Here is a 14,405-nt window from a genome sequence, read left to right as displayed (position 1 = left end):
TTAAACTGTACCTCTGCCTGCTCTGGGACAAAGAATAAAATAGAATTTAAATGCTGCAGATGTCACGATGTTTTGAAAAGCCTTTTTAATTTAAGCAAAGAGTTTTGATGTGAATTGCAAATCCCAACAGCCGAGATGAGTGAAATTATCAATGCCATGTTCTCTTTAAAGCAGAATGCAAGGATTAAGCTTCGGGTCTTGTTCACAGAGTTAGAGCCAAGTCTCTTTTCCGTGGCCGGAGTATAGTTCTGAGAGGCTGTACTTTCTTTCTCATGGACAAAAATTGTATTATAGACAGATTCACTTGGAAACCCTGAAAGGGAACGTCTTATCTCCTTCTGAGGACTGGCAGATGCCTGGAGAGCAGCACAACACCGAGTCTGAATTCTGGAGTCTGCTCTTGGGTTTCCGTGGTGTGTGCCATGAAAAGGGAGCTAAGCTCGTTTGTGGTGTCTGACCTGTGGGAGCGTGGGGCAGTGTACTGTTGTGGGTGGGCTCATATGGCCCTTTCTTTAGTCTGCATGTATGATCATTACATGTGTATAAATGAGCAAGGAGGCTGGAATGACAGACACGAGCCATTCTTCTCTTCAGCAGCCTCCTTTATACCCTTTAGAGTCTGGTCTATGCTCTACACAGCCCGGAAGGGAGGGACTTGTCATCGTGAGCTCTTCAACACAGACTTGAGTAGTCCCTAAAGCGATGTCTGTCTGGACACAGGTCTGAGGACTTAGTGAAGGCTTCCAGGCCACATCTTCCCCTGAGTGAGACTATCCCCCAGACAGACTGATCCTGAGACAACTGTGGATAGATCATGGGGAAGTTCCCTGCACACAGCTAAGATTCACTTCAACCAAATCTTAGATTGAACCGCCCTACACTTTATACACAGGAGACACCTTTAACGATGTGTGTGCTTGCATACCCATGAGCTATCAGTAAGATTGCCGGGGACTGCCTTTAGATGAAAAGAGGAGACGGAAATGTGGGTGCCCTAGGGTTTCTTCATTGATATTTACTTGATTTCTGGTCCATTTATTTCATTCATAGCAACTGTACACTTCAGTAGATGTATGTGGATGTTTGTGGGCGTGAGCCATGGACTCTGAAGGTTCAGGAACTGGTACAAATGACGGTAATTCCATTGTGGGTTGTCCCCTAGGATGAAGGTACACGATTAAAGTCATGTTGTTCCTTCTGCGGACTCCAGGAGCTCCTGAGACATTTCCTAGGCTTCGTTAGGGAACTCAGACCACAGATACAGTGTATTGTAAAGGTCAAGTCTGGAAGGCAAGCAGGTTGTTGCTTTCTTCTCCCTGTCGAGCACTGGCTAGCCACTATTTTCCCAGCCTGCCCTCCTGGTCACACACTTCTTGTCATCCCTGTCCTCTGCAGTGTCCTGCAGGAGCAGCTGGCTCCATACTGTGTGCTCTCTGGGAATTTTCCATGCACCCTTTTCTGCAGCCTGGACTGAGGAGGTAAAAGACAAAATAACAGGGGTGTGATGTTCTCACCGGGCTTGTTCTGACAGGAAAGAAAAGAAAAACCCTAGGAGGTCCAAGTAATTCCCAATATATGATTATATTTATAGATACAATCTCGCCTTGGCAGAGTAGAGAGCCAACTGTGGTGGGAACGCGTCCTGCGAGCATGCGCTACCAACGCTGTTTATAGCACCAACTGAGGAAGGCCTGTGGCAGAAGACAGTAGCCCATGGGCTGTGCCTCAAGTAGAAAAACTTGGCGGAGCATCAATGGTCCTAGGCATGAAAACATAGGCCTTTTATCTTCTCAGTTAGACCTGTGCTTTTCTCTTTACAGCGGCCTCACACGGTAGGGTTCTGTGGTTAGCTAATACGGCCCTGGGTAGGACTGTTTATTTCTTGAATAAATTTGCTTTTAACATATTTTTAAAGTGGAACAGACTTTAAAAAACCCGGTTAATAAAAAACATAACCTTCCAAGATGGCTGCAGTAAGGTGGTATAAGGTCGGGGTGGCTGAGGACAGAGTCCTGCAGGTGGAGTCTGGCCCTGGCCGGCACTATGTGATTTTCTTCTTGATGGCAGTGAGCTCTTTGTGAAGGTCGCTGAACCGAGGGCGGTTCTCAGGCTTGTAATCCCAACACTTCATCATGATTTTAGAAATCTCTTCTGGACAGTTCTGTGGGGCGGACATCCGGTATCCTGAAGATTCAAGAGAAGAGCTCAGAAGTGAGAGACACACTCACCCAGGGCATTCTGCTGCTTGTTAATGTTAGTGCCCTATGCTGGAAGTGGGATACACACTAAAGGTCTCTGTCGGTGTCAGGACCCCGCCCCCCAGATGACAGCGTGCACCGTTACAGAACCAGCACGTGTCGGCAAGTCTGCAGAAAGCTGTAGCACATACAAATGCACGTTTGCGCTGCTCTGAGGACTGGCTTCCGGAAGGATCAGATGTAGAGTCTGGAGAAGGGGGTTTATACGCTCATTCAGCAGTGAGCGGAGAGAGAACAATTTCCATCCTTTACAGGCTGCTGCCTGGCAGCACTGGGGTCCTGTGCAGGGAGGTGTGTGTGCAAGGATGGATGGCGGGCCACCCGAGGCAGGCAGGGGCAGCCATCTGAACAGAACACTCCTCTCGTTGGAAGCTGTGTCCTACACAAGCATGTGCGGAGTATGACTGCCACCTAGTCCCTCCTGCCTCTATCAGGAGTACCACAGCATCTCTCCAGATCACACTATCTCTAAATTCCTTCTGGAAACTGCAAGCATTTCCACTTGAAGTACTACAGGAACTTCTCTGGAATACACCACCACTCTAAGTGGTCTGCCTTCTTTCATCTCAGTGGGGCAGGACACAGTGAAGTTCTCTTTTTAAAGAGCTGAGAGCCATGCAGAGGGACCCTATCTTCATGCACTGTGATACAGCAGGACTGGCAGCTACACAGCTCACACGTAAGAACCGTGCGGTTATGTTACAAAACAAACGGCAAAAGAAGAGAATGTTTTAAATAAGTTCACGATTGTGTTGGCCACATTCACAGATATGCGTAGCTCCATGTCACCTATGGGCCACGGGCGGGACAGGCTTGCAAGAGTTTGCCTTTCTTCTGTAGGAGCCACAGCATCCATGGCACTGGGAAACAGACTCCTCTGACATTTTCCCTCTTTACCACACTGTGACTCTTCCCTCCCAATCCGGTGTGCAGACATGCCCCGGGCACCGCTGTCCTGGCGGACGTGACCATGACATACCCAGGCCTTGGCTCACCTCTTTCCACCTGCTCCCGGGCCTGCTGGTTTGTCATTCCAGGGTACGGACAGACTCCTAGGCTGAAGGTCTCCCAGAGGAGGATGCCAAAGCTCCACACGTCACTTTCAGAGCTGTATCTCCCTGAAAGGGAGAAAACAGTCATAACCAGTGAGTCAGTGGGACAAGGCTCTGGCTGAGTGTCAGCCGCATGCTAGCATGGCTGGGCCTCCAAAGGAATGCCAGAACTACATCCCGTTCTGGGTGCTTGTGTTAATTCCAGGCCTAGTAATGTTAAGAATTAAATGGAGTCTTCAGGAGGCTAGTTTAATCAAGTGAGCTATAAAATGACTCTCCCCTCTCCCAATAACAAACATTCAGCCAGCATGCAGGCTTACTTCCCTGTGGTATCTAAAGGAGACGGTTGGTTTATATATAAAAACATAAATTTGCGCACATCAGTGCCTAGGAGATTAAATAAGCTGGATTCCTACAGTCTGGTCTTCTGCCTGCATTGTTTTCTTCCCAGTAAAATTACAAACAAACTCAAAGCAATAAGGAAAGTTTCTGAACTTTGATTTTTTTACTCATCACTGTTTACAGATATTCTTACATGCTTAAAGGTCTCATTTTCACCACTGATAGTTTCATTTGCAGAAAATACATTTCTCTATGTGATTTGAATAGAGTGGAAATTAACAGAGCTGGCTGATAAAAACAACTTCTTCAAATTACATGGTGCCTTGCTTTGTCAAGATATCTCGGTGCACCTGTTTTACTGAGCCACAGGAGCTGAACGCTTAGTTTTTTTTTTTTTTTTTTTTTCAAGAGGACAAACAACAGCAGAAGCACAGAGATAAAATCCTACCAAAGATGCCTTCTGGAGATGGATATGAAATCGGGGAGGAGCAGAAGAAATATCCCTCCCAGTCTCCAAGACAATATGCACTTCTGAGACTTGTCTAGCACACAGCATATGCATACTGTCACAACTAAACAGAAATGTTAAGGCCTTTTCTGTCTGCTTTCTGAGACAAGGTCACATGTAGCCTAGCTTGTCATGTAGCCCAGGCTGGCCTTCAACTACCGATCTCCTGCCTCTACCTCTCTGTGATGGGATTACAGGCATGTGTCACCATGCACAGCTTGAAGGTTTCTTGAATCATAGCATTTTCTATCCATCTCCTTTCCCAGGATTTATAAATGCCACTCCTAGAAAATTGTCTTGTTCCTCTAAAAGAGAACGGCCTCTTCCATTTCTTGAAGAAAGGAAAATGGCCAGAGAGTTTGCCTGTGATCAGAGACACTCTCAGTCTGCAGCACTCACTGATCATCAGCTCCAGCTGCGGAAATTAGCTTCCCACTACCGAGAAGGTCATTATGGACATTCCCTGTGCTGTTGGGTAGGAAAAGTACTTTGTTTCTCCACACAGCAAGTCTTTTCATGAAACTTGTTCAGAGGCTATAGGTTGAGGCTAATTTGTAAAGAAGTTCAGTTCTGTAGACACATCTCTTAGGCTGTAAAGCACTGTTTGGTGGAGATCAAAAAGGTGTTCTGTATGTAAACCGATTACACTTCAGAAAGCTACAGAACCTGCCCGACCTTTGAACCTGGTTTTGGTGGATCATTTTGACACCACAGAGTAAATCAGGGCAGCATTTTGCTGCTCTTTTGCTGAGCTGACCCTCTCAGTACCCTTCTGGAGGAAAGGCACTACAATTTGCATAACCATAGAGCAGGAGCCATCTTGCCCAGGTCCTGTCGCTGACAACATAACTCAGCAGAAAATGTTGTCTCCCTCTCATTCCAGAGGCTCAGGAGTCACAGCACACTGAGAGGAGTTTCTGCTTAGTTATGTTGTGAGCACCACCATCATCCCTAAACAATCAGGTGGGAAATGGTTAAGTTTTTAAATAATTTTTGAGATTATAATTACAGCATTTCTCCCTTCTGTTCCTCCACCCAAACCCTCTCATAAGCCCCTTCCCTTCAGACTCATGGCCTCTTTTTCTACTTAGTGTTATTGCATGCATATATATGTGTGTGTATGCATATACACATATGTTCCTAAGTATGTACCTGTTCAGTATATTATTATGTTACCTGTATGTATGTTTTTAGAATTGATGTGCTCTTCCTGGGGAGGACCTCCTCTCCCACTCTCTGCTGGGAAAACTTCCAATAACCGAAAAATAGGTGACTTTATTTCTTAGTTGGATCAGTATACTACCTTTCTTTATAAACCGAGTACTTCCGTTGAAAACTGGACTGAAAGTGAAGGGATACAGTCTGAGTATGCTCTCATTTAGTCGCTAGGGAGTGTTACGGTTTAAATGTGAGATGTCCCCGTAGGCTGGTGTGTGATCCATTAGTCCCTGAGTGGCGGAGCTGTTTGGGAAGGTAATGAAGTAAGGAAGTAATGAAGCCTTGCTGGAGGAAGTAGGTCATCGTGGGCAGGTGTTGATGCTCTAGAGTCTGGCCCTACTTCCTGTTCATTCTGTTTCCTGACGCAATGTGACTAGCCGGCTGCCTGCTGCCATGGCTTCCCTGACATGAGACTCTGTCCCTCTAGAAGAACGAGCCAGAAGGAAAGTCCTTCCCCCATCAGTTGCTGTTGTTAGGGTATCTTAGCAGAGCAATGAGGAAGACCCTGAGCTGGATAATCACAAATACAGGGCTGAGAAGTGTTCGAGGACAAGATGAGAGCGTGGAAAGGGGGACAGGTGTGGGTGAGGGGCCCTTAACATTGCCTGATTCTTAAAAATGTTTTCCATTAAGTAACACTAATGACACAGCTTAATCCAATAGACCTAAGCCAGAGCTTCAAGGGGGTCCTTGGACAGAGGATCATTTATCTATCTCCCTGACCTCTTCATGAGGCATCTGGGCACTATTTCAGCAGCCTGAGGCAAGAGTAAAGGAAGGGATCCATGGAGAAGAAAGGGCTCCTGGATAGGAAGTCAGTAAAAACTTGAAGTATAACAAGAAATAAGGACTTTCATGAGATAACACCCGCCTCCCACCCCCTGCTGTTTCAAAAAGCAAAAATTGCAGGGCTCTGGAGCCAGTGTAAGTCTGTGAGCGCTACCATGGCAATATGGGTGCCCCTGAGGCTGTCTTTCTGGACACTAACTACTGCACTGCACTGTCCTTTACCTGTACAGTGTCCTCTTCCTCCTAACTCGACTGCATCTTACAAAGTCTGTATCAAAGGCAGCTAAAGAAATGTCCCTCAGTGTCAACCGGAAAGCTTCCTCCATGTCCTTTTCACTTAAAACATATCTGTCCGGTCCATGTATCTGGAGTTAGTCCTTAGGTTCCTAAATACTTTAGTGAGATTAGTATTCACTAAAGCACACTGTGATCAAGAGGTAGATTTTTACTAGCTATGAGCACTTATACACAAGAAGAAAATCTAGTCACAAACGTTTTCATCTAAAGAAACTCTCTGTACAAATGCAAGTGTTACAGTCTTATCTTTCATCCCGTGATTTTTCCTTTACTAACATAGCCACGAGGAATAGCACCCACCTCAGAAGAATCTTGTGGGAATTGACAGGGATTCCACTCCACTGAACCCCAGGTTGGTCTACAATGACTAGAAAGCTCACAAAAGCCCCTCTTGCTGGCATGAGGCACCTGACTCAGCCTGACAAGTTTCCAAGCCAATTACACTCAAATCTTTACCTAGAAAGAAATTTGGTGGTTCCTCAAGAAGTTAAACTAGTGTATACTCACATAATGGGCTATTGGGTACAGAAAACACCATTGTATAAAGTTCAGTACCAACCACGACAGACACACAGACAACTGTGTGATAACATGGACTGACTCCCATGTGTTGTCCTCTGCCCTCCACATTTTCACCATGGCATGTGTGTACTTCTCACAAGAGAGACACGTGAAATTTACAGTGAACAAATCCTTGGTCTTATAAAAGACGATACCCACCTCTCTCTTTGCTCGAGGCTGAGAGCAGGGCTCCTGAAGAGGGAGGAACTGAAGACTTGACTGACACTATTTACTTTAGATGAGATGACTGGACCAACTATAAGACATTCAGACTAATGGTCCTGACCCCCAGCAACACCTGACGTATAGTAAAGTATCCATGTACAATATGAAGTATTCTCAAGAATGATGTCTGTGGTGATATATTGTGTACCCTAATAAAGCTTGTCTGAGGATCAGAGGACAGAGCCAGCCACTAGATTAGACATAGAGGCCAGACAGTGGTGGCACACACCCTTAATCCTATCACTCGGGAGGCAGAGATCCATCTGGATCTCTGAGTTCAAGGCCACACTGGAAATAGAGCCAAGCAGTGGTGGCACACACTTTTAATCCCAGTACTGGGAAGCACACAGGCCTTTAATCCCAGGAAGTAACTGCAGGGCAGAGAAAGGTATATAAGGCCTGAGGAAACAGGAACTAAAGCAGTTCAGCTGAGACCCTCAGGGCTGAGGACTCAGAGGCTTTCAGTCTGAGTATTCGTGGAATCAGGACCGGCTGAGGAGTTGGCAAGGTGAGGTTGGCTGTGGCTTGCTCTGCTTCTGTGATCTTCCAGCTTTCACCCCAATGTCTGGTACCAGGTTTTAAATGACCATCTAAGATTCGAACAACAGATGTCTAATATGAAGGTGATCGTTCTCTGGACACTAGGGATTCTCAGATGTCTAGTCACGCTCGTTGACTATTTTAACTGAGCAGTCTCACATGTCTGAACACTTACTTAGTCTGTGACTAAGAGCAAGGGAAGAACATTTACACTCGATCCGTGTTGCCCTTCAAGTAGTTCCAGCCTGGATTCTGCTCTACCCCAACCAAGCCTCTGAGTGCTTTGTGCTGATGTAGGCCACTTTTACTACCAAAAGGAAAAACAGGGTCCATTCATACCGTAATTAAGAGCTTCTGGTGCTGTCCATTTAATGGGAATCTGCTTTAACCCAGAGGATGAATATATTCCGCCGTCTTCTTGCCGAGACATTCCAAAATCACTGATTTTCAGAATATTATTTTCACCTACCAGGCAGTTTCTTGCAGCAAGGTCCCTGGGTTATAACAAGATACAGAGAACACCCATTAAAACCAGTTCAGAGCCGCTTTCGCATTTATGACTTCCACACTTTGCATTTTCACGTCTGCAGTGTATTTATAATGAGGTTAAGAATGTTTGTGATTTACCAGGCTTCCCATCAATTCTGTCATAGGTAAAAATCACCCAGGAGAACATTTGCATATGGAACAGGCCACATGCTAGTTTTCTCGGCACCAGCTAGATTTCCATTTAAATAGAAAAACCCAGATTCTCCTTTAAAAGAGAAAGTCACAGAGGAGAGGCTAAGAGAGTTTGACATTGTTTCTATGTTGACTAGCTCCCCCCAGGGCAGCACTGCCCAAGAGCTGCTGGGATAATGGACTGTTATCTGCACTCCACAAAAGTGACTTGGTCACGTGTGCTGCTGAATCCGTGCAGTGTGGCTATAGGAAAAGGCCGTCTCTAGAGCTTCCCAAAGAAGGAGAAAAGGCTGAGGTGGTGAGGAAGTGGGCAAACTCTTCTACTGCACTCGGGACAGACAAAAGTACATGGTGACTCGGGTGTCTCCCTCCTTCCCTGTTCTGCTCATGACTCATCATGGCCTGGATCGTAGTTAACAGAGCGGGGTGCCTTGCCTAAGTCCAGTGAGGACGGAGTGCATGCAGCTACCAGATCCATATATAAAGAAAGTCATGAGTGCAGGTATCATCATATGATGGGAGATATGCTGTACGGATATAAACATATGTAAAGGGATGACTCACAAGAGGGAATCCAAGGCTAGATAGGCTTGTGGGAAGGCCTCTTAGATAACTGGTATTTAATCAAAGACCTGAAGGAAGGACATGTGTCAGTCATGTGTGGCAGAGCTGGTTTCCTCCTAGCATCCCTTTCTTCCGCTTTAGTAAAAGAACCCGGAGTTTAGCTGAATGTTTTGACATATGGTTTAAACATGAAGCAGTTAGGTGTGGCTGTGCTGTAAGTGCTGGCCAATGAAATAGCAGCATAAGAAATAATATAGTGTCCAAGCAGTTGTTCTGAAAGCAAGGAGATGGACTGTAGCTCTCTTTCCCTCCCTTCTGCTAGCCTCAACACCGACATGAAGGAAGGCGTGAACAGAGAGGACCTTGCACAAAGAGGAACCATGGCAACCATTAGAACAGCAGGCAACCAGGAGCCTGGATACTTAGGAGTTCTGAGGAGTTGATAGGCATGTTCTGTGCTTGGATTTGTTATATATGAGAATTCTTATGCTATTTAAGTGGTTTTCACTCCTTAACTTTTCTGTGTATGTGGTTATAAGCAGTAAACACAGTGGTAAACTTGGATTTAGATACTTTGAGTTTGAGCGCTCTATCAGATGTCTCAGGCCAAGTCATAAGAGAGATCTAAGAGAGAGCTATAGCTTTTAGATGGCATTTGAAGGTACGGGATTGGAAAATGCACACACTGCCAGTGTAGAGAGGCGGAAGGTGGCATTCAAAGATGAGGCACCATGCCACACTGTGGTCTAGGGAAGGGGCAAAGAAAGACTACTGTGGCAGCACAGAGGGAGCCCTACCTCCGTGTTAAGTGAAGACAGCATGTCAAGGAGGAACACCGATCCATGAGCTACTGTGGAGGACACAAGGTCAGATTGTGAGCTGGCCACTGCCAGCACGGGCTAGGGCAACTTTAGAGAAGTAGTGGCCACAATAAAAGCATGACCACAGTGGACAAAGAGAGGAGCCGAGACCTCTGCTGAGCACATTTTCTGAAAAGAGACAGAAAGGCTTCAGCACTAAGGGATGCCCCCACCCTGGTCAATGCAGAAGCCGGGGTGTGTGTGTGTGTGTAGGCTGGGACATGATGGAAGGAAAAGTGACATCACGGATGTGAGCTCTTTAAAAGCACAGATGACTCCTGCCACCTCTTGCAATCTCAGTTTAGATTCCTGATGTTCAGACACGTATGTGGTACACAGCAGGTGCTCAAAACCACTTCATGAATGGATACCATCTGCTAGAATGGTCCAGGCTGAAGGCATCCATTCTGGTTTTTCATTTTAAATGATTTTCTCCTGAGTAAATAGTTGGTTTCCTTTTCAACTGGTGCTTAAATAAGAATTAATTTTTAGAAGTCTTGAATCATATTTAAAGGTGTCTTTTGAAATGTGGTCTCACTGGGCCCTGGTTGGTTTTGAACTCATTTTGATCCCCAGGTCAGTGGTTCCAGGCATCTACTATCATGCCAGGTAAGTCTAATTTGTATCTTTAGCAACAGACACAAACATCCCATTGGTGACACTGTTTCCTAACAGTGTTCAATTAACCTTACAATTATGATCAGAGAAATAATATTTTCCCTTTTTAGTAGGGAACTTGGCTGGTTGTCCCCACAGCCATTCACAAAGAAACGTGAAGCATTTTGCTTTGCTGATTGGCTGGGACTAGTTTTATTCATCGGATCAAGACTCACAATGGAGAGCCATGGAGGGAGCCCAAGTTAAAAACTGAATCTGACTCACTGCCCAGCTTTTCAATGTGGCAGCTCACCATGCACTCCCACGGGGGGAGTTGACTGCCAAAGTAAGTGACAGTGAATGGCTGCTTTATAATTCACTTCATCTGTAGGAAGCTGCTACCCATGTTGTCTTGGGAACTCCAGGTCTTACCCATGGTTGGCCATAATACATCCCAGTTCCACTACCTATTTGTGTGGCCTTGTCATACTTGGCCAGGTTTTCCTTATCTAACAAATATGACGTGGCAGGGTTAGGAGGGGTAATGCTTATAAAGTAGTAGCAATACAGGAAACACGGTAGCTTACTGGAAGTTGCTGCTGTTGTTATTTTCCTTATTTATGGGTTAGCAGTGTTGCTGTGACAAGAAGCCCTGGAACCACATATGGACATCATTTTGCAAAGCAGGTCAATATCAGAGTACGTCATGATCACAGAGGCAAAGGGGCAGCCCCTGAAGCACGACCGTGTAGGAGACTGTAAGACAGTCTTGCCGAGATCTAATCAATGATGTCTACACGCTTTCACATGGCTGACATTCTCTTGAATTACTGAAAGAATAAAAATGATGACTCTCTCATCTGGTGCAGACCTGGTTCATCTGGTTTTGGGGTGACACTGCGGGCGCATCGTATCTGCAACACTTCCTGGCTGTACTGTAACACGGCACATGGAGCAGGATCCAGAAAGGGGCTGGCACTTAGGTACTAACCAGGTTCAAATCAGGCCATGTGATATCACTGCATTAGATTTCACTGACTCCCCTCCTTCCCCTTTACCCTCTGGGGACGAGGAGGACATTTTTCTAGTACCTTCCTAAGTGTCATCAGATACAAATCTGTTGTTAGTAACAGGAGATGGTCTGTTGGCGATTTCTGAAAGCTGTGGCTATATTTAGTTCAGAGGATCTACTTTTAATGTTACTCTTTTCTTGTTGTTTTTTAGGCAGTCTTCAATGAAAACCCACATCTTGTGGCTTTGGTTCTGTCGTGGCAGTAAGCCCATAATGCATCTGCCTGCTGATTATACTAAAGCATCCAGGTGAGCTAGGCAAACAAACACAAAGATTTCTCAAGATTCATGCATATGGATTCCAGAGTGCGATAAAAACCTGGGAAGGCAACACAGGAGTTGCCTCTCCCTTCTGCTGCTCTCCGGTTCTTTGGCAGTTTCCCCCAAAGCAGGCACAGAGTAGGCACCTGAACTAGCAACGGAAATTCCAACAGAAGCTCCGTCCTTCTAACTCGAGAAACCTACAAGATGATACCTACAAGCCAGAGTGTCAGGAAAATGAGTGAAGAACCAGAGGAGAGGTTCACCTGATTCACGTGTGAGCGAGCATGCTTCACCTGAACCATGTGTGAGCGTGCATGCCTCAGTTGAAGCCCTGAGTTATTGTTTTGTGGGACATACCCACACTCACTTAAACTAAGGCTAATGGACCTGGCTGCCTTAACAGCAATCAAAGGCAGAATTTTAGACTGGACTAATCATTTTGTGGTAATAATTTTGTTCTGTAGCATGCTACATGGCAGAGACTTCCAGTGTACACACTCATAGTATCAAGACTCAATTCAGATTGCTTAATAGTCAAAACTTTTTTTTTTTTTTGAAGAGATGTGGTTTCTGTGTAGCCCTGGCTGTTCTGGAACTCACTCTGTAGACCAGGCTGGCCTTGAGCTCAGAGATCTGCCTGCCTCTGCCTCCTGAGTGCTGGGATTAAAGGCGTGCACCACCACCGACTGGCCAATAGTCAAAACTTCTAAGTGTGGGTAGGGTTGTAATTCATTTGGTGGCATGCAAAAATTGCGACCTATGAAGGCCTTTAGGTTGATTCAACAGTACCCTACCCAGGGTCAAGTGACCGATTCTAGCTTCTAAAGGGGAAATAAATTCAACACATACCAATCCTGTGACAACCAGAAATTGCAATCAGACAGAAAAACACACTTGCATGGAAAGGCAAGAATTCTTAGCAGAAATTTAGAAACATTATTTAAAAAACAGAAATATTACAATTTGAACATACAATATCTGAAAACAAACAAACCCAAACCAAAGGCTTGACCGGTCAAGAGTGACTAGTCACAACATTCAATACGCTCCAGATAAACAAACACAGAGCAGCCAAACTGGAGAAAACAGGAAAATGTGGACAGGGTTTCAGGGAATTGCAAGATAACAACCAAAACGTGTAAGTAGAGAGAGAGGAATGACAAAATAATATCCAACAGTCAAAAACACGTAAGTAGATAAACACAAGAATGAAGCAGAAATTTTGTTTGAAGAAATATGTGTACATATTCAACAATGTTTGTGATATCCTATGAGATGAACTCCATACCTGGCACATTATTAGGCCAAGAACTTGGGGCTAGACAGGTCACAGGATAGCCAAATTCTAACCATTTATCATCTTGCTCATAAATTAGTACATCTTTCAGTCCTCAGCAGAGTCTTCTTTTTGTAGCAGACAGCAATCAACACAAAGACCCACAACTGGCCAAGGTGCAGAGAAAAAGAGATTGTGGAATGCTCAGCCACAAATGGGACATCTTTATCACACCCCTCCCCACAAACCTCGGGGTCTTTGGAGAGAGGAGTAGAAAGAGTGTAAATCCAGAGGCAGTGACTGAGTACAGGAAATAGTGCCCTCTGGACACATGGAGGACAGCTGCACACATGAGCTCACAGCAGTTATGACAGAATGCACAAGACCTCCACAAGTTACAGACATTGAGATGGCAGCAAATTTGATGGTATACAAAAAATGAGTATATTTCTTAAAGTTATTGAGATTTTCATATGTTGATTATGGCAAGTTGTGTTTTTATCTCTGCCAATAAAAACTTGGTATCAAAACCTTCCCCAAATTATGCTCCAGTGGTTCCATTAGTAATTTCTATTTCTTCCATGATATAGAACATTAGCCTAACTTTGGAAAAATATAGAAGATCATTGCCTAAATCATTTTATGGGGTCAACAAAAGATCTAATATTATAAAAAATTTCCCACCTGAACATACAAAGCCAGATATTATTTATCCCCAAATCTTACCACTCACAGACCCACACACAATATCATCCATAACCAAGTAGGGATTATCCTCACAATGCAAGGTTGGTTGAATATTTGAATGTAATCAAATGTTACTAGGTTAACAGACTCCAGCAGGGAAAGTGGTGATTCCGTCTGATACCAAAGCAGCAGTGAACCAAACTCTACATTCACTGAGGACAAAATGCTCGGCAAAATAAAAATATTATCCAAGCTAACAAGGGGCTGAAGAGAAAACTGATCTGCTAATGTCAGGTTTAAGGGTAATGGGACAAATGATTACTGCTTCTACTAAAAAACATATTTTCTTTTAAATAAGACATAAAAACAAAAAGCAAAAAGGGCTAACTTTTGGACACTAATAAAACCATCTCTATTCATAGATATATTTTTCTTTAAACATAGAAAACCTCTGGTAACTTCTATGACAGCAGCTTTAAGCAATAAACTCATTGAGCAAGGTTTTCAGATGAAAGTATTCCATGCTAGCAACATAAAAGCCACCCACTGCTTTTCACACAAAAACATTGTGATGGAGACTACCTACATCACCTGAATCTGCTGTAAACGTTGCAA

The 14,405-nt window shown here is 44.6% G+C and overlaps 1 protein-coding gene across 5 annotated transcripts in view; it reads right to left on the bottom strand.

Moving 5' to 3' along the window:
* Positions 1-1,562: 1,562 nt before the first annotated feature.
* Fer (FER tyrosine kinase) overlaps positions 1,563-14,405 on the bottom strand; it is a 324,556-nt gene continuing 311,713 nt past the window's right edge. For all 5 annotated transcript variants that reach the window (XM_059277953.1, XM_059277954.1, XM_059277957.1 and 2 more), the window contains 3 exons: positions 8,130-8,284; positions 3,254-3,376; positions 1,563-2,184 (listed from right to left, as the gene is read on the bottom strand). In XM_059277953.1, the coding sequence (XP_059133936.1) occupies positions 2,042-2,184; positions 3,254-3,376; positions 8,130-8,284 (421 nt within the window). In that variant the 3' untranslated portion in view covers positions 1,563-2,041. The remainder of the gene's footprint in view (positions 2,185-3,253; positions 3,377-8,129; positions 8,285-14,405) is intronic.

The sequence above is a fragment of the Peromyscus eremicus genome, chromosome 13 (genome assembly GCF_949786415.1).
Source record: "Peromyscus eremicus chromosome 13, PerEre_H2_v1, whole genome shotgun sequence".
Lineage (NCBI taxonomy): Eukaryota > Metazoa > Chordata > Mammalia > Rodentia > Cricetidae > Peromyscus > Peromyscus eremicus.
The sequence above is the reverse complement of the archived record's forward strand: the minus strand, read 5'-3'. Positions and strand labels throughout refer to the sequence as shown.